At 33.3% G+C, this 22,686-nt stretch overlaps 2 protein-coding genes across 2 annotated transcripts; both read right to left on the bottom strand.

The window, feature by feature from the left end:
- Positions 1 to 749: 749 nt before the first annotated feature.
- On the bottom strand, positions 750 to 3,129 carry LOC110718248 (cytochrome P450 71A6-like). Its single transcript, XM_021897086.1, has 2 exons — positions 2,085 to 3,129; positions 750 to 1,602 (listed from the first exon to the last, which is right to left on the bottom strand). The coding sequence occupies exons 1-2, from the start codon at positions 3,030 to 3,032 to the stop codon at positions 976 to 978; spliced, it is 1,575 nt and encodes a 524-aa protein (XP_021752778.1). The 5' UTR covers positions 3,033 to 3,129; the 3' UTR covers positions 750 to 975.
- Positions 3,130 to 11,985: 8,856 nt separating this feature from the next.
- LOC110717469 lies at positions 11,986 to 12,408 on the bottom strand. Its single transcript, XM_021896185.1, has one exon. The coding sequence runs from the start codon at positions 12,406 to 12,408 to the stop codon at positions 11,986 to 11,988; it is 423 nt and encodes a 140-aa protein (XP_021751877.1).
- Positions 12,409 to 22,686: the final 10,278 nt, after the last annotated feature.

Consider the following 22,686-nt stretch of genomic DNA (forward strand, 5'->3'; position numbering starts at 1 on the left):
TTAGAGTATTAAAAATTATAAAAGAAAGATAGTGGGGTTAATATTTTATTGAAAAGTAATGAATGTGAGAGGAAAGATATATTCGGTGATAAAAAAAAAAGTAATAGTGGGTTAAAGTAGGGACCATGAGAGAAGAAGAGATATAATATTTTAATGTAGTTTTTTACCAAAAAAGGAAGTGTAACACTTAAAAAAAACACCACCGGAAATGAAAAGTGTAACACTTAAAAAATCATTGAGGGAATATCTTTCTTTCTAATTGAATTTACACGTAAGGGAAGTAATGATATATAGGTTTATCAGGATTAAAATAGGGTATTATGGATTGAAATTCGTTTTTTGTTTTTTAAACAATAATACCTTGTATTTTATTGTTCAATAAATATAAGATTTTTTTTTTATATAAATAGCCTAATAAAACCTAAATAGGTAACAAAATCTATGATTTATTGAGAAATTTTCTTTAAAAACTAGGATTTTTTCAAAAAATTTTGTCAAAAACCACCTTAAATATCCTTGTTTTTGTGAAAAATCACCTTTTGAAAAAAAAAAATGTCAAAGACCACCTAATTAATTTTTTTTTTAAAAATTGACCGAAAGTGAACTTTAACTATTAACGAATCAGTGTCCTTTTGCCTTATAAGTTGATTTAATTACAAACGGTATGTATTACTACCTCCGTTTCTTATTATGTGCAACAAATATCTCACAAATAATACCTCTTTGTTGCACATAATAAGAAACGGAGATAGTATTAAACACCCAATTTCATTAATCATTATTGATATTGAAAGAGTAGATAAAGTTACAAATTACTAACAATTCTTTTTTTTTTTTTTTTTTTTGACAATACTAACAATTCTTAATGATCTTTATGCTAAAGAAAAAAAAATGACTTAATTGATTCATTGGATATGAAAATGACCTTCAAACCCATATTTAGTTCAGCATACTTTCATACAAGAACTTAACATCTTAGGATGAAATTTTAAGAGGAGTTGCAATGACCATAAGAGGATCTCGCCTGTGAATTGTAAGCCCCGCAACTTCAGTCATATCTAGCTCATCACCCTGAATTCCACCAGGAAGTTTCAATTCAAACTCGTTTATGAGAGTCGCGACCACGAGTTCAGCAGAAACCATGCCAAACGATATCCCTGGACAACCTCTTCTGCCTGCACCAAATGGAATATATCTGAAATCTTGCCCTCTGAAATCATCTGATGAACTTCTGTTTAGAAATCTTTCAGGTCGGAATAGGTCGGGTTCTTCCCAATACATCGAGTCTGTCTGAATAGCCCACGCGTTGATGATTACCAATGTACCAGCAGCTATGTCGAAACCATTTATTTTGGCGTCCTGAATCGACTCGTGAAAGACTAACAATGGACCTGGAGGGTGTAGCCGAAGTGCTTCCTTCATCACGGCTTTTAGGTAACTCATTTTTTCAAGATCATCCTCACAAACCTTCCGACCTTTACCTCCGACAATTTTTATTACCTCTTCTTGTAGCTCTTTCATAACTCGTGGATTTCTAATCAGTTCGATCACCACCCACTCTATGAGCGTGTAAGTCGTGTCGGTCCCAGCCAAAAACATATCCTGCATAGTTAAAAAGTTTAATACAACAACAACAAAACCTTAGTCCTTTAAAATTTATGTATTCTATGTTTAATAATGTTGCAATTAAAATTGTGTCGGTCCTAGCCAAAAACATGGGGAAATTCCCTGTTTTTTATGGTGAGAAACGAAATTTGTTTTTCATGGGGCATTTTCGTGAATAAATCAATAACGTTTTCATCATTGTGGGCTTCACAGTTGAATAAAATTGTTGGTTTATTTACGAAAATGTCATGTGAGAATTAAAAATTTGTTTCTCACCACTGGGGCATCTTCAAAAACACGTCCTGCATAGTTAAAAAGTTTTGTTTTTTTTTTTTTTTTTTTTTTTTTGGAAACAAGTTAAAAAGTTTAATACAACAACAACAAAGCCTTAATTCTTCAAAACTTTTACAGTGTTGAATAATGTTGTAAAATCATGTGTATATAACCTATTTTACGGAAAATTATTTACCGTTTCTTACCAGTATAACGGCTTTGATGCTGTCAAGTGACATATCATGTTTGTTGTTCATATGAACTTCAAGCAAAATATCCATAAAACTACGGTCGTTTCTCTCATTTTCTGACTCGACCACAATATTTTTCTTGGTGCTTAAATGAACTTGATGTTCTTTAACGATCTTGTCAAGAATTACATCCAAATCAGCTACGACTTTTTCCAATCGACTTTCCAAACCTTTGACACGATCGATCCAGCTAAGGCAGGGTACGAAATCTCCCAAAAACACAGTCCCAAGCAACTTCATGGCTTCATCCACGCGATCCTTAAAATTGATGCCTCCCTCATGATTTTCGCTACATTTTCTTCCAAAGGATGTTCTGCATATCACATCATATGTAAATGACAAAACAATTTCCGCAAAATTTACCTCTGAACAACCTGATCTGTTTAACTTTTCAACCATTTCAGCAACCTCTTCTTCTCTTATTGCTCGGAAAGATTGAACTTTCTTGGTATGCAACAGCTGCATAACGCATATACCCCTCATTCGCCGCCAATACTCTCCCGAATGAGAAAAGGCCACATCCTTTCCATTGTTAAAGATTCTAGTTGCATTGCGCAACTTAGGCCTGTTATAGAAGATCGAGTCATTAGTCTTCAGGACTTCTTCAGCAGCATCAGCAGAAGATACGACAAGAGCCGGTTTACTGCCGAAGTAGAGCAACATAACTTTGCCATATCGTCGAGATAATGATTGAAGTGAACGATGAGGTAAAACACCGAGCTGGTGAAGGTTGCCTAGGATTGGCAACTTTGGTGGCGAAGGTGGGAGGTTTTTTCCAAATTTACCGTGTTTTGAAGAAAGACTGTTGTAGAACAAAATTACAAACAGCATCAATGGGAGGAACAAAGGATGAAAAATCAGTTTTTGGGAGAATTGTAAACAAAGACTAATTATTTTTTCCATGTGTTTGGGTGTGTATATCTGATAGAACTCAATTACTGAAAAATGAAAACAAGAAAATAATATAACAGAGAAATTGAAGTTTTATTAGTTTATAGAATGAAATACTAGCTGAAATTAGGCGTTGAAAATCAACAAATAATTAATAAGAAAGAAGATTATCAAACTTAGTACAGTTACTTCTCTAATATTGTATAAAAGGACTCATAGTTAGAATGGAGGAAAAAAACAATGTCTGAATGAATGGAAAATGTAGAATAAGCGGTGTTCGGTTTATTCAAAGAGAGAGTAAGATAAGATTTTAATAATATTAAAAAAAAATAATAAAAAAAAAACCTATATACAATTTTGTTCTTAACAAATTAATGTAGCAACATATGAATGTTCTTTTGAGCTGTTTTGCTTTACTGAGATCTACTCTGTTATACTCTGCTCTACTATTTGGATTAAGAGTTTATTTGAATTTTTTCACGAAAATTAAGAAAATACATAGTACACAGGTGCATGTGGGGGTTAGAGAAATAATTTTTTTATTTTTTGTAAAAAAATTTACCCATTGAAACAGAATGCTTCAACTTTTCTGTTTTACTTTGTCCGAGTCTTAAGGGTTAGTTAGTGTTTTGAATAAATCAGTAGCAAGTTGTTATTTCTTCCACTTTTCTAGCTTAAGTTGTTTTCATGTAAGCCTATATAAAGGCACAAATATTGATCAATTGATGTAGCAATATTAAGAGCATATTATCAGATTTTCCTTTTGCTTTCTTAATTTAATTTACTCTGTTTTAATTCCCTCTATTTTACCAACAAATTCTGGTATCAGAGCTAGACTGTTTTCCTCAACCAAGCTCCACAAAAAAAAAAAAAAAAAAAAAAAAAAAAAAAAAAAAATCGGCTCTAATCCCTCTCTTCTCTCACGTAACCTCACCACTCAATCAAACAAGCTTCTACTATGTCTAACAACGGCCTAAACCCTTCTGCACAACCTCTCATTCCAATCTTCAAAGGCGAAAAATATCACCTTTGGAGTATCAAAATGCAAACCATGTTCAAGTCTCAAGAATTATGGGACATTGTTGAAGGAGGTTACACCGAAGCATCAGGAGAACCTGATCAACGATTGCGTGACAATCGTAAAAAGGATGCCAAAGCCCTATTTCTTATCCAATCTGCAGTGGATGATGACATATTCCCTCGCATATCGTCTGCCAAGACAGCCAAAGAAGCGTGGGAGATCATACGGCACGAGTACTTTGGCGATAAGAAGGTAATCTCTGTTAAATTGCAAGCATTACGTTCTGAATTTGATGGTTTGCAGAAGACCAAGAAGGAGTCTATGCAACAATACCTATCGAAGGTATCAGGTATTGTTAATCAGATGAAATCATATGGTGAGCTTTTGAGCAACGAGAGAGTTGTAAGCAAAGTGTTGCGCAGCCTGGATCCTGAGTTCAATGGGGTCGTTATTGCAATTGAGGAATCGAAAGATCTCTCAACTTACACATTCGACGAATTAATGTGTTCCTTGCTAGCTCATGAATCCAGGTTCAAGAAAGACAAGGAGAAAGGTGAAGAAAAGGCTCTACAAGTGAGAGGTGAGCCTTTCGTAAAGGGAAAAGGTGAAGCATCAAATAACAGAGGAGGCAGAGGTGGTTTTCGAGGAGCCTTTCGCGGTAGAGGTCGCGGTCGAAGGCACAATGGAGGATTCAATCAACACTCCAGAAGCAATATTCAGTGCAATTACTGCAAGAAAAATGGTCACACTGAGACCAACTGTTGGAGCAAGCAACGAGGAGAATCGAAGGCAAATTTCTCCGAGGCACCACAAGAGGAAAGCAATCTGTTTTTGGCCCATTCAAAGCTTGAACCGATGGAGCATGGAATCTGGTTCGTGGACAGTGGATGCTCTAATCATATGTCAGGAGAAAGGAAATGGTTCAAGTCAATCGATAACACAAAGCAGTCAGTTGTGCGACTCGGCAATGACAAGCAAGTTAAGGTGGAAGGTAGAGGCATAGTGGCAATTCCAACTTGTAATGGCGGGACGAAACTCATCCATGATGTTCAGTATGTACCTTCTCTTACTCACAACTTATTGAGTGTTGGTCAATTAATTAAGGGTGGATATTCTGTAATTTTTGAAAATGGCCATTGTGATATTCATGACCAAAATCGCAAAATTATGAGCATTAAAATGACCCCAAACAAAATGTTTCCCTTAAATATTTCACATAGTGAAACCAGTAATGCCCTCATTGCAAAGGGAAATAGTGAATCAAGTTTGTGGCACTTGAGATACGGTCATCTGAATATTAATGGCTTACGGTTGTTAGGCAAGAAACAAATGGTTCTTGGCTTGCCTACAATCGAGCCTATTGAGTTTTGTGAAGGATGTGTGTTTGGCAAACAAAGCAGGCCAGCCTTTCCAAGTGGGGAATCATGGAGAGCCTCAACTTGTTTAGAGCTAGTTCATGCGGATTTATGTGGACCAATGTCAATTGATTCACTAGGTGGGAGTCGCTATTTCCTACTGTTTGTTGATGATTTTAGCCGCATGAATTGGGTCTATTTCCTGAAGAAAAAATCTGAAGCATTCGAGCACTTCAAGAAGTTCAAGGCATTTGTGGAGAAACAAAGTGATTGTCACATTAAAACCCTTCGCACTGATCGTGGAGGAGAGTTTGTTTCAGAAGAATTTAATCAATTTTGTGAAGAAAATGGCATTCACAGAGAGCTCACTGCCCCTTATACGCCCCAGCAAAATGGCGTTGCCGAGAGGAAGAATCGCACAATTGTTGAAATGGGAAGAAGTATGCTAAACGCAAGAAACGTTCCAAAGGAATTTTGGGCTGAAGCCGTGGCTACTGCAGTCTATATTCTCAATATTTCTCCTACCAAAGCAGTCTATGATCAAACACCATATGAGGCATGGAAAGGTCGCAAGCCCAAGGTGAGTCACTTACGCATTTTTGGTTGTATAGCTTATGCTCTAGTCAATTCTCGTTCAAAACTTGATGAGAAATCACAAAAATATATCTTTGTTGGCTATAGCACCCAATCTAAGGCATATAAGCTATATAATCCTGTAAGTGGCAAAGTAATTATAAGCAGGAATGTCAAGTTTAATGAAGAGGCTAGTTGGGAAGATGCGAAAGATAGTGCTCAATCACCTAATTCTCTCTTGACTAATGAAGAAGAAGAGACTGCACATGAAATGCCTCAACCAAATAACAATGAGGTTCACACACCTCCTATATCACCAACCAGAAGTGCGTCCTCAACACCAAGCAGTGAGAGAAGCAGCTCATCAGATCAGTCCAGCTCATCATCAGACACACCACCACGAAAAATGAAGTCTTTAAGCGAAGTATATGAATCATGTTCGTTTGCCTTGTATGTGTCTGAACCAACCTGTTATGAAGAAGCAGTGGAGAATGAGCAATGGGAGGAGGCAATGCTAGAAGAACTTACTGCAATTGAGCGCAATCACACATGGGAATTGGTTGATCCTCCTTACGGTAAAACTCCAATTGGACTCAAATGGGTTTACAAGGTGAAACATAATGCTGATGGTAGTGTTCAAAAATATAAGGCAAGGCTTGTTGCCAAAGGATATGCACAAAATCCGGGTATTGATTACGACGAAACATTCTCTCCTGTTGCACGCTTTGAAACAGTGAGAATGCTTTTGTCTTTAGCTGCCAAATTAAAACTTCCACTTTACCAGTTTGATGTCAAATCTGCGTTCTTGAATGGCAACTTGGAGGAGGAAGTTTTTGTGTCCCAACCTGAAGGTTTTGTGGTAAATGGGAAGGAGCATAAGGTGTACAAGCTGAAGAAAGCACTTTATGGCCTAAAACAAGCTCCAAGAGCTTGGTACAAGCGAATTGACTCATATTTTCTGCAAAATGGCTTTGTGCGTAGTGATAATGAACCAACCTTGTATGTGAAAGGGAGTAAGTTGTCTGATTTCCTGATTGTGTGCGTGTATGTGGATGATATAATCTATTTGGGATCATCACAAAATCTGATTGAAGAATTCAGGTCCTCAATGACAAAAGAGTTCGAGATGACGGACTTGGGGAAGCTAAAATATTTTCTTGGACTCGAGGTGAATCAAGCTGAAGATGGAGTGTTTATCTCGTAAAGGAAATACGCAAAGGACCTGCTGCATAGGTTCCATATGTACAATGCTAAGCCTGCTGCAACTCCTATGAATACGAGTGAGAAACTAAGGCATGATGATGGTACTGAAGCTGCGGATTCGAGTTATTATAGAAGCTTGGTAGGCGGACTGAATTATCTAACTCACACTCGTCCTGACATCGTGTACTCTGTAAGTGCTCTTTCTCGTTATATGCATGCTCCCACTATGCAACATCTTGGAGCTGCTAAGAGGGTGCTACGGTACATTAGAGGTACACTTGAGTATGGCATTTGGTATGCGCAAAATGCAGATTGCAAGCTGTTTGGGTTCAGTGACAGTGATTGGGCAGGCTGTGTTGATGATAGAAGAAGCACCTCAGGTCATACCTTCATCTTGGGGTCAGGAGCAATATCATGGAGCTCGAAGAAGCAGGATATAGTGGCACTCTCGTCGTCTGAAGCCGAGTATGTGGCTGTTACATCTGCAGCTTGTCAAATGGTTTGGTTGCGAAGACTGTTGAGTGAGGTTGGTTGTGAACAAAAACAAGCTACTGAGATTTTCTGTGATAACAAGGCAACAATTGCCATGACTAAGAACCCAGCGTATCATAGTCGAACCAAGCACATAGACATACGCTTTCACTACATCAGAAGTTTAGCTGCAAAGAAGGAAGTCGAGCTGAAATTTTGTGCAACAAACAATCAGACTGCAGACATACTCACGAAGGCTCTTTCTTTTGATAAGCACACTTACTTTAGGCAGAAGATGGGTGTGTGTAGCTTTGAAGCAAGGGGGTGTATTGAATGAAGAATGCTTCAACTTTTCTGTTTTACTTTGTCCGAGTCTTAAGGGTTAGTTAGTGTTTTGAATAAATCAGTAGCAAGTTGTTATTTCTTCCACTTTTCTAGCTTAAGTTGTTTTCATGTAAGCCTATATAAAGGCACAAATATTGATCAATTGATGTAGCAATATTAAGAGCATATTATCAGATTTTCCTTTTGCTTTCTTAATTTAATTTACTCTGTTTTAATTCCCTCTATTTTACCAACAGAAACAATTTAACTTGTACAATACATTTTCTCTCAAAAAAAAAAATAAAAAAAACCTTGTACAATACATTTAATTTGGCAATAATTTTTTTTTTTCAATAAGGCCAATAATTTATCTACAAAATACAATTTGATTTGAAAAACAATAAATTGTCATACTTTAGTCTGTAAAAAATCTTTTTATTTACCTCTTCTCTCCTCCTCTCTTCTAGGGTTTCTCCAAAATCTTTGTCATTTAAGCCGGAAATAGTTTAATTTCATATTTGTCGATTAGGTCGGAAATAGTTTAATTTCTCGAAAATTAGACTATTACCGACCCTTTTCCCTTAATTTTATTTAGTTTTGCAATTTAGGTTTTAATAAATCTACACAAGTAGTATATAGATACCCGTTCGTCTCCCTATGGTGGAATAGTTACGTTATTTTTAGTTATTTGTTTACGTTTAGGTTTGCTGTGTGTTAGGGTTTATCAAAAAGGTAATCATCTTTTGCCTTATTGTTAGTTCTTTAGTAAATATTTATTCAGGATCGCAACGATTGTCAAGTTTTGAAATGCTTTCAAGCGAGTTAGATGAAAATTATCCTTACGGCTACAACAAATCGTTAGACCGTCTCTCCAAAAAAGATGTATATTCTAGCGATGTGTGCGAGAGATGTACCACAATGCAAGATCTTTTCAACGATTGAAGCTTTGATGAAGGAAACCCTATTTGGCTCAATTTTATGTATTTGTGATTTAGATTTCATTTGTAAATGTTGGATGGCTTTTTATTCAAAAATTGATTTGTTTCAAAAAATAAAATATTTTTTTAAAAATTTATTATTTAGGAATAGATTCTTACCAAATACTTCGTACAAAGCAAGAAAAGAAATAATAATAATAATAAAATAAAAAATACGGAGCTAGCAATATAGTTGTTAAACTAGTTGAGAGAAATCCATTTTTTAGGCTCTTATGTCTCCATTATACTAGAGTAATTTTATATTAAAAACTAGATTAGCCCTGTGCAATGCACAATATAAAAATTTTGATTAAAATTAGAAAGCACCATATACATTAAGAAGTTGAACGGAAAGGAAAGGAGGAGATTAATCATATTCTAGAAACCCTATATTCCATTGGTAGATGAAAAAAAAAATACTCCACACTTGTATAATTTTATGGGAAAGTTAACAATTAGGCGGGAAAATATTAAAGAAAAAGCTGTCACATAGATAGTTATGATGCATGTCAGATTGTCAGTGATTGTTGTTTTAGTTTTATTTATAAATTGTTTCATAAATTCAAATCAAGGTGAATAATAACTAATCTCATCTATTGATCATAAATATATATCAAGGTTAGTACACACACACACACACACACATATATATATATATATATATATATATATATAAATCAAGTTATAATGAGAACCAAGGCTAAAATAAGAAGTAGGAACTAATCTAGGCCCTTAAATCATGTTAATCCAATGGCTCACATGCTTCCCGTATCATTAATGGCATTTTCGTAATATTTGAATGTTACAAACTTATTCCCAGTTTTATTTCTAAAAGGTAAATAAAAAGTTAGTAAAAGTAAATGAAATCAGTCATAAAGTAAATGAAATTGCCTTTAAAGTTAAAAAACTGGAAAAAAGTTTGAAAATCCGTGAAATTACGAAAATGTCATTAATGAAAGCGGGTGAGATGTCAGCCGTTAGATGGAGCACGATTGAAGGCTGAGATTAGTTCCTAGTTCCTATTATTCATCTTGGTTCTCACATGATCTCAATTCTCTCTCTATATATATAATTGAGATCATGTGAGAACCAAGGTGAATAATAGGAACTAGGAACTAATCTCAGCCATTGATCACACAACATCTAATGGCTCACATTGCACCCGCTCTCACTAATGACATTTTCGTAATTTCGCTGTTTTCAAACTTTTTTTCAATTTTTTTAACTTTTAAGGCAATTTCATTTACTTTAAAACTGATTTCATTAACGTTTACTGATCAATTTTCATTTACTTTTGAGAAATGAAACTGGAAACTACTTTGTAAAGTTAAAATACTACAAAAATGTTATTAATGACACGGGAAGCATGTGAGCCGTCCGATTAACATGATCTAAGGGCCTATATTAGCTCCTAGTTCTTATTTTAGCCTTGATTCTCATTATAACTGCCAAAAAAGTCATAGAATAAGAATTATATATATATAATTTAGGTAATACAAATTCGATTATTATTCTTATGACTTTTTTTGGCCGAAAAATAAAAAAGTCAACGCCGGAAAATGGTCAAAGGACCCTCCTCACATCCTAAACATGATATAAGGACATTTTTATAAAAAGGTCTTTGTCACAAAAAGATCTACTTAAAAGACCTTCCTCACAAATTTTCCTAGAAATTTATACTCCCTCCAGTTTTTTAAATGCATCACTTGTTAATGCATGGACTTTTAGGACTAAAATATACTATGCGGAGTAATATGTTAGTGACTGAATAATTTATTACAATAAAAGTAAGATGATGACTATGAAAGAGGAAGTATGTGATTAAAGATGGTAGATATTTTTATTCTTTAAAATAAGGACCAAGAAAGAGAAAGAAATGATAAAATAATTTGAGCGGGGTGTAAAGTAAGCGAAAGAAATGGTAAAACATAGTTTAAAATTACTAAATAATATAGAAGTGGTGCATTTAAAAAAAAAAAAAAAAAAAAAAAGGCTTTTAATAGGTAAGTTTTGACAAAAAGCCGTTTACTATTATCGTGGCAGCACCCTAAGTTCAACAAATCGGTCATGAAATTAAATGTTAACTACGTATTCGAAAATGTAGCTTGTTAAACCAAATAAGCCTCAGGTCCTTATGTAGTACGGAGTAAGTAAATAATTGGTGATAGTAGAAGATAAAAAGAAAATTAAACATACCCAGGCCACGGTGTACCATGGTTGATGCATATATCATATAGTATGTGTTTCACATATACATCTCATAATCAACATTATGTATTACTTTACATACTTAACCACCATCAAACTATCAATCATAGATTCATAGATTATTATTGCACCTGTTGCTCAGCTCTTTGGCTTGATGATAGCTTGTTTTTCATCATGTACACAACTTAACACACATGTTATGTTAGTAATATATATACCCCCTCCATTTTCCAGAATTTTACTCGCTTTCTATTTTTATTGTCTGTTTTTCTATGTTCTACTCCCTTTTGCTTTATTCATTTTATGTCAACTTTATTTTCCGTTAGATTGTTTGTATTAAGACAGGTCATTTGTCAGGTGCTGCTGTAAGGAAAAGTATTTGTTTAATGCCTGTACACGGATTACAAAATTGCCATGTGATGAACTTGATTTGTTTAACACATTTATAAACTTGGATTTTCTGTTTTTACCTTCATCTATCATTTTCTCTTATTCGTTACCCCTATGAAATAATAGGAAAGAAATAAAAGTGTCAGATGATTGGAGAAAGATGGATACTTCCCAAATATTTTCAAGTAGCTAAGTTATAAAACACATGGAAAATACAACAAATTATAAAACACACAAAGACGTTGGAGTTAATGCAATTGGTTAATCAGGGACGGGATATATATATTTTTTTAATAAAGGAAAGAAACAAGAATTAGACTTGTCTTCTCTTAAAACTGTAACCCAACTTATATGAAGCAATAAAAAAAATTTACTATCTAAAAAAGGATCAATATTCTGGTGTGTTTGCATGAAATGACCTAAAGAAGCAACATTATCTGCTGCTATATTGCCCTCTCTATAGATGTGCCTGGATTCGACGGAAGAGAAAGACGTAGGAGCTCCCTTATATCTTCCAGCAATAACTGAATCTTCCATGGGCACTGAGTTTTACCCTGCAAAATATTAATTATAAGTAAGTTATCCCCTTCAATAAAAATATGGGAAAAAGTGTGGGACCGTGCAAATAGAAGGCCATTGCGAAGGGTAGTAGCTTCAGCAATAAGAGGCGTACTTGTGTCAATATTAAAAGACCGACTACAAATATGATTACCCAAGTGGTCTCTGATAACTACACCTGCACCTGAGGTACCGCGTACAGACCCATCAAAATTTATCTTAACAACACCATGATGAGGAGGAGACCAGGAAATCTGAATCGTCTGAGAATTAGCTTTAGAAGTAGAAGGAACTAATTGATTATCCATAGAATCCAAACAAGAGCGCAACTTCCATTCATGAAAGATTTTTTAGGCACGGGATAAGATAGCCATAGAAGAGAAATTCAAGTTTTGAAAGAAAATTGAGTTTCTAGTTTTCCAATTACTCCACATAGAAGTAATAATCTTAATCACAGAAAAAGTAAAATTCCCAAGTAAAATTCTGAAAAGCTGATAAAAATTAGGAAATTTTGATTTTTACCACCTTCAAATAACGACTTTATTGAATTTACCACCTCCAAAAAAAATAAAACATCAATTTTCCCACCAATCACCTCCAACTAACGGATTCCTTCCATAAATCCGTTAGTGGGGCCTACCTTGCACACGTGTCGCCATATTATTGGGTAAGTTTTAAACAAAAATTAAAAAAAAAAAAACAAATCCTCATCCATTAACCGGTGGTTGCTGCCACCGTCGGGACCCCCACCACCGGACCGACTACGACCAGCCCCACCACCTAACCGCTACGACCAGCCCCCACCACCTAACTGCTACCAACCCCCACCACCTAACCGCTACGACCAACCCCACCACCTAACAGCTACCACCGCACCGCACATCCACAACCATCACACCAATTTCGACCCCCTTTCCACCAATTTCCGACCTCAAAACCCTAGCCACCACCTAACCGCTACGACCAACCCACCACCTAACCACTACCACCGCACCGCACCTGCCAACGGACCCCCGGAACCCCCCAACAGCACCGCACAGCCACAGCCACCGCATCGATTTCGACCCCCCTCTCCACCAATTTCCGACCTCAAAACCCTAGCCACCACATTCCGACCACCCATATAGCCCCCCCCCCCTAATTCCAACAACTCTTAAAACCCTAGCCACCACCAATCCGCACTCCTAAAACCCTATCCACCACCTAATTTCGACCACATCCCTAGTCTAAACCAAATTCCGACCCCTCCCTTGCCCCCACACGAAATTCCGACCAGCCACGGTGAGTTAATTTCGTTGCCAGCTGGGTTGATATGGAAATCGGGGAAGATGAAGAAGAAACATAAAAGGTGGGCCCTACTAACGGATTCATGGACGGAATCCGTTAGTTGGTGGTAAAATCAAAGTTTTGGAATTTTTGTTGGTGGTAAAGTAAATCTTTTTTTTTTTTGGAGGTGGTAAATTCAATTAAGTGGTTATTTGAAGGTGGTAAAATTCAAAATTCCCTAAAAATTATTATGAAGAGGAACATGACCTAGCCAATTATTAGTAGGGTTAGCTGACCAAAAATTTCGTAAACAGACATGAAAGGAATAAATGATCCTATGTTTCAACATGAAAATTACATAAAGGACATGTACTGGGAATGTCCAACTAACGATGAACAAGATTTGCTCTAGTAGGAAGAGCGTTATGAAGAAGTTGCCAAAAAAAAAATTCAATTTTGGAGAGATATATAACTTCCAAATCCAAGAAAATTCTCACTTAGTGTGGGAAGATATGTTATGGACTAACCAAGTAGCAGATTTTACAGTAAAATCGCCATTGTTAGACAAACCCCAACAAGGTTCATCTTGAATAGACGAGGAAGGAAATTAGGGACAAGGATATATTGCAAGCTACTAAGAACATTTGTGAAAAGGTCAAGGACAGGTTGTTTGAACCCAAAGCCATCGACGAGGCCTAGTTTAATTTGATCAAGAGTTGTGGACTCGTGGCACGTTGTTAGAGATATAAGATATCAGAGAATATATGAGTGTTATATTTTCCGTATTGATCTTATTAGGAGAATGATATATTTAGGTTTATTTTATGTTAAGATATTATTTAGAGAATGATATATTTAGGTTTATTTCATTTCGTAGGTTTTGAATAAATACTCTACCTATTGATGAATAATAATCAAGTCATTCTATTCACACTTTCCCCTAATTTGTCATGGTACCGAGAGCATGTTAAATCTTGGGGCCGTTCACAAAAATATTCCCCCTGCCGGTGGGTTAGAAAATTAAACTCACCAGCGGGATTCATAAATTTTACCAAAAAAATTCGGCTGTGCAATTTTGTTCTCACAATTTCTTAAGAATTTCTACGTAAAAGATGAACTTAATTATGTAAAAAAATTTGGATCTCAACCTACGCTCTAATACCATGTCAAATATTGGGGGAAAATAGTTCACTATATCATTCTCATTAATTAATATTGGCCACATACAATATTTATATATAGGTATCTTTGGAGGGCAAGACCAAATAACCTAAGATAATCACAATATATTCTAAGTTAACCTTCCACAATATTCTCAATATTATCTCTCCTAAAATATATTCCAATACACGCCTCACCCTGACCTGCTCATCTAACCAAATCGGTGGTTGCCTCCGTGTTAATGAATTATTTGATGTGGCAACTAGCCCAAACCGAGCTTTATTTCTCCCAAGTTTCTGCACCAGAATTTGGAGAAGTTGAGTTCCTCCAAGCCTTGTGCTCCTTTAAGAAAAGGGAAAGAACGTCTGGAAAGTGATCTAATGTTCAAATTTGAACTTGATATGTTTTTAAATTGAAAAAGGATGTAAATTAGAAAGGCTAAGTCTCTAGTGATGATACCCAATAGCTAAAAGGAACATTTCAAAATAATCCCCCTAAAAAAAGCCACTATTTTTTTTAATCATAATTAAAAAGATATATATAGCTTTTGCCACAATATAATAGTTTCCGTCAAGAAAATTAATAGTGAGACCTACCTTTATGATTTGGGGTATTTTTGACTTTTGGTGTCGAAGTGTTCAAATTGGGCTCAGGATCATTAAAATAAAATAAAATAAACTATAGATTGCCTCGTTTTTCTTGCTAATAAGTGTCTAGCCCTAAAAAAAAAAAATAAAGAAGTGTCTAGGTTTATATGTCTTTTTTTTTAAAAAAAAAAACAAAAAACCTGAAAAATTATATTATTAAGGTCTTAAGGGTCATTTTGGCCATAAAGGATCCAAATTGAGTTTGAAATTGTAAAAAGAGCAATAAAATTGCCTCATTTTGCATGATGTGAAACAAAACCCTTTTTGTGGTAGTAAAAGACACTCTCTCTTTCATAATTTTAGTCCATATAAATCAATCACATAAATTAAGAAAAGAAGAATATTTGGAATCTAACATTATTAAATAACAAAATAAATCATAATTAGTTTACCTTATTTAAATTTTTATTTTATTTTATTTTATTTTTTTGAAAGCATAATTCATAATTCACAAATTAAAGTTTCGTATGCGGCTGGCCGTACCATGCGGCCAACCATTATTTTTTTTAATTTTTTTCCATTTTCTCTCTCCTCTCCTCTCATTTCCCCAGATCGTCGTCGCCTTCTTCGTTCATCCTTGAAGCACTGGATTCCTGCTCCAACGATTGTCATCGACTTCCTTCTCCAACCTAGATCGTCGTCGACATCGTCTTTGCCTTCTTTGTCACAGAATTCGCTAGCCAAACTGACCTCCGCTGTCGTCTTCGTGTTCATTGTGATGAATTGCATATCGATTTGAAGGAAATTAATGTGAATTGCGACTAAATTCGAAGATCCAAACCCTAATATTTCCCCCAAATTTCAGCAATTCAGGTACCAATTCATCATTTTCGTGCCTATTTCCTCCATTCAATACTTTTTCGCGGTTGATCTGGTGACCTCCGCCGTCATCTTCATCTTCTTTGTGGTGAACCGCAGATTTGAAGGAGATTGAGGAAATTGTGGTGGCGTATCGGGATTAGGTGTGCGTGGTTGGTGGTGACGTGGTGGTTAGGGTGGGTTTTGGGAGTTGGTGGCAGCGTGGTTGCTACGCGTGGTTGTTGGTGGTTAGGGTGGGTTTTGGGTGTGGGTTCGGGTTTGGTCAGTGTTAGGGGCTGGTGGCGTGGGGCAGTGGGTAAGGGAGTTGGTGGTGGTGTGGTGGAGTTTAAGGCTTTGAAGTGGTGTAGGATTAGGGGTTACTTACTTGATTAGGGGTTACTTGGTCCGGTTAGGAGTTACTTAAGGGGTTACTTGGTCCGATTAAGGGTTACTTAAGGGGTTACTAGGTTCACTCAGGGGTTACTTGGTCCGATCAGGGGTTACTTAAGGGGTTACTTGGGGGGTTACTAGGAGAGTTACTTAATTGGGGTTACTTTGGGGGTTACTCGAGGTCTTACTTTGGGGGTTACTAGAGGGGTTACTTAAGTGGGGTTACTTGGGGGATACTTGAGGGGTTACTTTAGGAGTTACTCTCGTCGCACCGTGCGGCCAGTTGCACCAGAAACGCACTGTTCATAATTGCATGATTCAATGTAGAGATTCCAATACATAGAACCATGTCATCAATCCATAACCAATTAATTTCAAAAAAATTAAGTTGTATGTTCAATATGGGTAGATCTTTTTTGAAATGCCTAAAATAATATATGGGACTAACATTATGAAACAGAGGAAGTATTAAAAGTGGTCAAATACCAAAAAAATTTAAGGTAGTTGTATACAAATAGTAATTTTTAATGGTGGTCATTTAATATGTTAGATTTTCCTAGCTAAAATTAAATTTCTCTTAGGTCATGTTCACTTCACCCTAAAAAAAATAATATTTAGTAAAATTGATTTCAATTCAGTAAAAATAATTTCATTTTACTAAAAATCAGTAAACTTAAAGAAGAAGTAAAAGAGGAAATCTATAAAAATAATTTCAGTTCAACAAAAATTAAGACGAAATGAACAGGATTTTACTTTACGTACCATAAGATCATTTATGGCTTTCTATGTGGCATTTACATCAGCCCGCTGCCCGCACCCCACGGTGTTGCATGGCTTTTTGTACAGTACTCTTAGAGCCGATGTTAGATAAATTTGCTTTGATGGTTTTTGAAACACCCAATCAATTTTAAGAATTTGTAAATAATTTTAAGTATTTAGAACTTATTTTAAGGCCCTAGTTGTTTACTTCACCTTATTTTTGCTAACCTAAAATTATTTTTAATGAACTGAAATTGTTTTTGTTGAATTTAAATATTTTTTACTGAACTAAAACTAATTTTACTGAAATTATTTTTACTGAATTTCTATTATATTTCTTCTTTGAAGTTACTAAATTTTAATGAATTGAAATTAATTTTATTGAACTGCACTTATTTTTACTGAACTAGACTTATTTTAACTAAAGTGAAATTATTTTTATTCAATATTATTTATTTAAGGTGAATTGAACGGGGGCTAAATTAAAGGACTAATCTAATTTAATGTTACTATATTCGATTTTCAAATAAAATTATTCCAAGATTTAATGTGTATTTTAAAAAGATATATATATATATATATATATATATATATATATATATATATATATATATATATATATATATATATATATATATAAGCATTAATTATATTCTTGGAAATTGTATAAAATTAAGAATTCATGACAAAACACGCGTAAGTCGGTGTAATCTATCTATATATTATACTAAAAGACAAGCGCCTCAATGTGAGGATGACAAATGTCACTCTCTCATTGGCTTATCTTATGTATAAAATATATCTATATAATTACTGTTTACATATTCAAGCATAGTTATTTTTGTTAAACTTCAAACCATAAAAGCAAGTTTCTATACATGCATAAGATTTTCATGATTTCCTAACATAAATATTGATTTAATTTTTTTTATAATAAATATATACTTTCCAATACTACAAATAATCCATAAAGTCTTTCCAATCTTTATTTATAGTAAGTTAAAGAATAATAATTAATTTGAAGTAATATGATTAAAGTGGCATAATTAAGGAAACAAATATTTCGTATTTTGAAAGGCTAGTATTGTTTTTTTTAATGAAAATTAAATAAAATCGATAGTATTTAGTTTGACGTCAATTATGAAATCAATACAAACATTTAAAAAAATCAGATGTACAATAAAATATTATGCACCTATTATAAAAGCTACCCTGTAATGAATGAAAGTTATTTATGTTTTATTGATAAAAGTTACCCAAAATAGTCTACAAGTTATCCTAAATTCAATTAAAGTAATCGGATGAATACAAAAGTTTTTGATAAAGATACAAAATAGTGTAAAAATTATTTTTATCGTTTGTGGTACTCCTTGACATATATTGAATGCTGAGCCGAAATGTTGTCTTGGAAAAAAATACATAATCTTGAACAAAAATTTAATTTAAATAAATCGGCCTATCATTTTCTATACAATGTCTTTTACAATGACCTTTTGTTTTTCTTGCATAAAAAAAAAAAGAACCAATGACCAATCTAAACAAGAAGAATAAAAGTTAAATTGAATTAGACATTTGACGGAAAAGGGATAGATATAAATTGTAACTATTACTCGTGTTTTAAATTGTAATATTCGTATTAACAATGCTATTACTTATGAACTTTTTTTAGAAAAACTAACATTTTGATTTAAAAATCGTGCATTGCTCATGTACTATACTAGATATACAACAATCATGTGCAATAATTTATGTTTTTTTATACATAATAATACTTTTAACTATAATAGTATGTGTATATAATATAATATTTTTCATAATATAAAAAAGTATATGTATATAATATAATATTTAATAACACGTGTCCTCCATACCAAGTGTAGTCCCAATCACCACTACACCAATTGGTTGTTGGTGTAGCGGTGATTCAGACTACACTAGGTAGGGAGGACCTATGTTCGCTCCCCTGCAACAACAATCAGAAGGGGAATGAAACCTAATAACCTAGAATTGATCCTCAAATTTGGATTAGCCCAAAGGGTGAACCGGATAGGACACCCAAAACTCAATGCATATATGACGGGAATTAACTTATCCTTTATCTATCTTATAAAAAACTCCAAAGTCTAAATTTTTTTTCAAAATATAATAATAACATTTGTAAATTTTTGTTAATATGAAAGATATAAACCTATCAAAATGTATATATAGTTAAATTGTTTAATAACTCATATCGAATGCGTAGTTTTATTAAAATTATTTGCATGTAATCATTAAAAGTGTAGGATGCTGTGTAGCTATGCAATGTCCAAAACTTTAGTTGAACGACTTTGATTTAGTGATTGTACGGTAAAAAGATATTGACTTCGATCTTGAAACCTAATAGTCTAATAAATTCTAAATAGAAAAATTAAATCAAAAGGAAATGAAAATAGTAAATGTCTTTAAATATTGAAATAAACATAACCTTTTAAATCAATTTAGTGAATTCAAGAGATAATTTTAAGGCTTTTAAAATTAAATGGGGGAAAATATATGTAAAAAGAACATTTTTAGATATATAAATGTCCATGCACTATTATAAGAGTTTTGTTAAACTTTTTATAATTAAGGTAGGATAAATCTTAGTAATATATATTCCGTATATTTTATTTATATAAAATTATCAGTATCCAATCATCCATACCTATATAAGAAGTATTTGTGTTGTATACTATATTTAATCAGTTGTTGGTTATATATGTGATTATATAATATATAGTTTTTGGCACAATGGTTAACTTAGGAAATTATACGTTCTGCTAGATCAAATATAAGGTTATTATTGTGTTTATAGATTTAATGAGTGCGACGGGTAAATAAAACATGTATATATTAGATTGATTGTAGCTACTGATGCGGATGGTATGATAAGAAAATTTTATTTTTTTCTCAACGGGAGATATAAATAAATTAGTCCACTTCTTATATAGTTATGTGGAGTATTATTCAATTATTTTTCAATTAATAAAATAACATTATAAAAAATTAAAAGAAATTCAAATAACATAAAATACTATTCAAATGACGTTCCTTTAATTCTTTTTATTGACCATTAGTAACCAAGTCCTTTAATAGTAAATGAATTACCTTTGTTTTTATTTTTATTTTTCCTACGGGTTTAATAATTTGATTTGTAAATCGTGCATCGCACGGGCACTATATATATATATATTTATGTATATATATATATATATAGTACAGGGACATCACTAATAATGGCAATCAACTACTCAGATTACTTTTCGAAACACATAAAAATTTCGGATTGATTACCTTTTTTTTTTTTGCTCAATCAACAAAGCATGGTTTATTGTTTTGTTGGTGTCACTAATTGATTTAGAGTGTAATATTTAATGTAAAAAATAAAGTTAAATAAGTTTTTGGTGAGATAGTGACTTTTTTTTTTCTTTTGTTGAAATTCGAGATATTGATTTAAAAGATGGAGTAAATGAATAACGAAAATGACCTTAATAACACGTGAAACATGTGCTCATCAAATTGCGATATGATGTGAAAATCTAAAGCCCTAGAAGCCCACATCATTTCTTTATTCTCATTGTAGACCCTGTTAATAAGAAAAGCATTGTACAACTTTTGGTTAGCTAGTGGTTTTTCTACCATTCGTTGATCATTTAATATTATTGTGGCATAGTGGGAGTGTAAAAATTTTACCTATTAGAAAACCAAAAAGAAAGATAGGTATTATGGAATATGGATGATTTTGTTGGTGGACCAACTCAACCAAAAGCTTAAACTGATGGTTGAGGCCCAGGAATAAGTTTAATACTCTATCACTCCCCCTCACATGAAAGACCCTTTGAGCTTGAAATGTGGATGCAAAACAGGCCCACCCATACCTGGTGCGAATTAATTCCACTTTGAAAGAGGGGCGGATGAGATTCGAACCCATGACCGTTGTGTCACGCTGGCTCTGATACCATGTTGGTGGACCAACTCAACCAAAAGTTTAAGCTAATGGTTGAAGCCCAAGAATAGATTTTATGGTTGTTGTTTGAAAAATGATAACCATAATTTTTTAAACAGAACGGTTAAGATTTATTGAATTTTAAATAATTTTTATATTTTAATACTAATTAAATATTAATTCAAATATTTTCTAATAAAAAATTTAATTTATTATCTGATTTTCAATTGTATTAATAATTAAAATTGAATTTCATAAATTAACTGGAAAAAAAATTGAAAATTAAAATTGAGTTTCTAAAATAAGAAAAATCAAAATTTAATTAATTTTAGCATTAAAATATATTTAAAGTTATTAAATCAAAGTCATCCAATTTTAAAAATTGTGTTAGTCATTTTTAAACGACTATTATAGGTTAGATCTAATATTAATTCAACTTTATTAGAAGAATTTTATTATGTGCACCTAAATTAACATACAGTCATACACATTGCCACATTGGTTATGAAAGTGTGTACTTAAAAGGTGTGTACACACCGCTTAAAAATACAATTAATTATTATTGAAATTTTATGTGTATAAATAAATGAATAAATAAATAAATAAATAGATAGATAGTTTCAAATTGTGCTTAAAATAAATTAGTGCCAGTAAATAGATTATGCTATCAAATTTACTCCATTTTTTTTTCCACGGTATAATAACATATGCTAGGATGTACATTAATTAGTTTTCTTTAACTTCTTATGAAGACATGCTGCTTTTTAAAATAGCATTGTTCAAAGAGTATTATTGTCGTCAACTAACTTGGATTGAACTAATCTATGGGAGGTCTTAAAGTTTCAACCTAATAATACGCATTATCCTACCTAAGAAGAAGAGAAAAGAAAAAGGGATATTGGCAAGATTTGGAAGGGCCCAAAATCGTAGCTGGTATGGGCTGCATATTTTATTTTTGAGGTAGGCCGTCAACCTTGTCTAATTGTCTCCAAATTTTGTTTTCTAGTAATGAAGAGGTTTTGAGCCTATCTGTGTAATAATACATCTGTATAGCAGTTAAGCAGTACTGTATATAGCAATAAGGGGTATGAATAAACAAAAAGATTTGCGTGGACCTGGTCCAAAATAATATTATTGTAGACCCGAGATCTATACACATGCAACTGACATTATATTGAACATAATGACCATTATTTTTAACATAGTAACCTTCAATCAATTAACCTATACTAAAGGCGAACCTAAGATAACATTTGTCACGATGTCATTAATAATTTTCCCTCCTTTTTGCACTTTCTTTTTTTTTTTAACCAAATTTTAATGACTTCCATTTTATAAGCTACAATAATACTTATTTCTATTTTGACAACATATCTAATCCAACCATACTCAATTAATATTTTTTTTTATCATATATTCTATATACTATTAATCTTTTAGTTACAAGTATACAAACATAGATTAAAAATAAGGTATTAAATATTAAGGAGTATCAATTTTTTCCTCCAAGCTCCAACATTAATCATTTGACATTAATCGTTATGCAATGTGATTATTAAAATTAAAATAAAAACCGCTACTACTCACTATAAATACATTTT

The sequence above is a fragment of the Chenopodium quinoa genome, unplaced genomic scaffold (genome assembly GCF_001683475.1).
Source record: "Chenopodium quinoa cultivar QQ74 unplaced genomic scaffold, ASM168347v1, whole genome shotgun sequence".
In the NCBI taxonomy this organism is placed as follows: domain Eukaryota; kingdom Viridiplantae; phylum Streptophyta; class Magnoliopsida; order Caryophyllales; family Amaranthaceae; genus Chenopodium; species Chenopodium quinoa.

Bases quoted from the DNA above. Each gene is read 5' to 3' on its own strand.
- LOC110717469 (XM_021896185.1), bottom strand. From the start codon at position 12,408: ATGGATAATCAATTAGTTCCTTCTACTTCTAAAGCTAATTCTCAGACG.
- LOC110718248 (XM_021897086.1), bottom strand. From the start codon at position 3,032: ATGGAAAAAATAATTAGTCTTTGTTTACAATTCTCCCAAAAACTGATT. The intron at 1,603-2,084 runs GTAAGAAACGGT...TTAACTATGCAG, and splicing joins GCATCAAAGCCGTTATACTG to GATATGTTTTTGGCTGGGAC.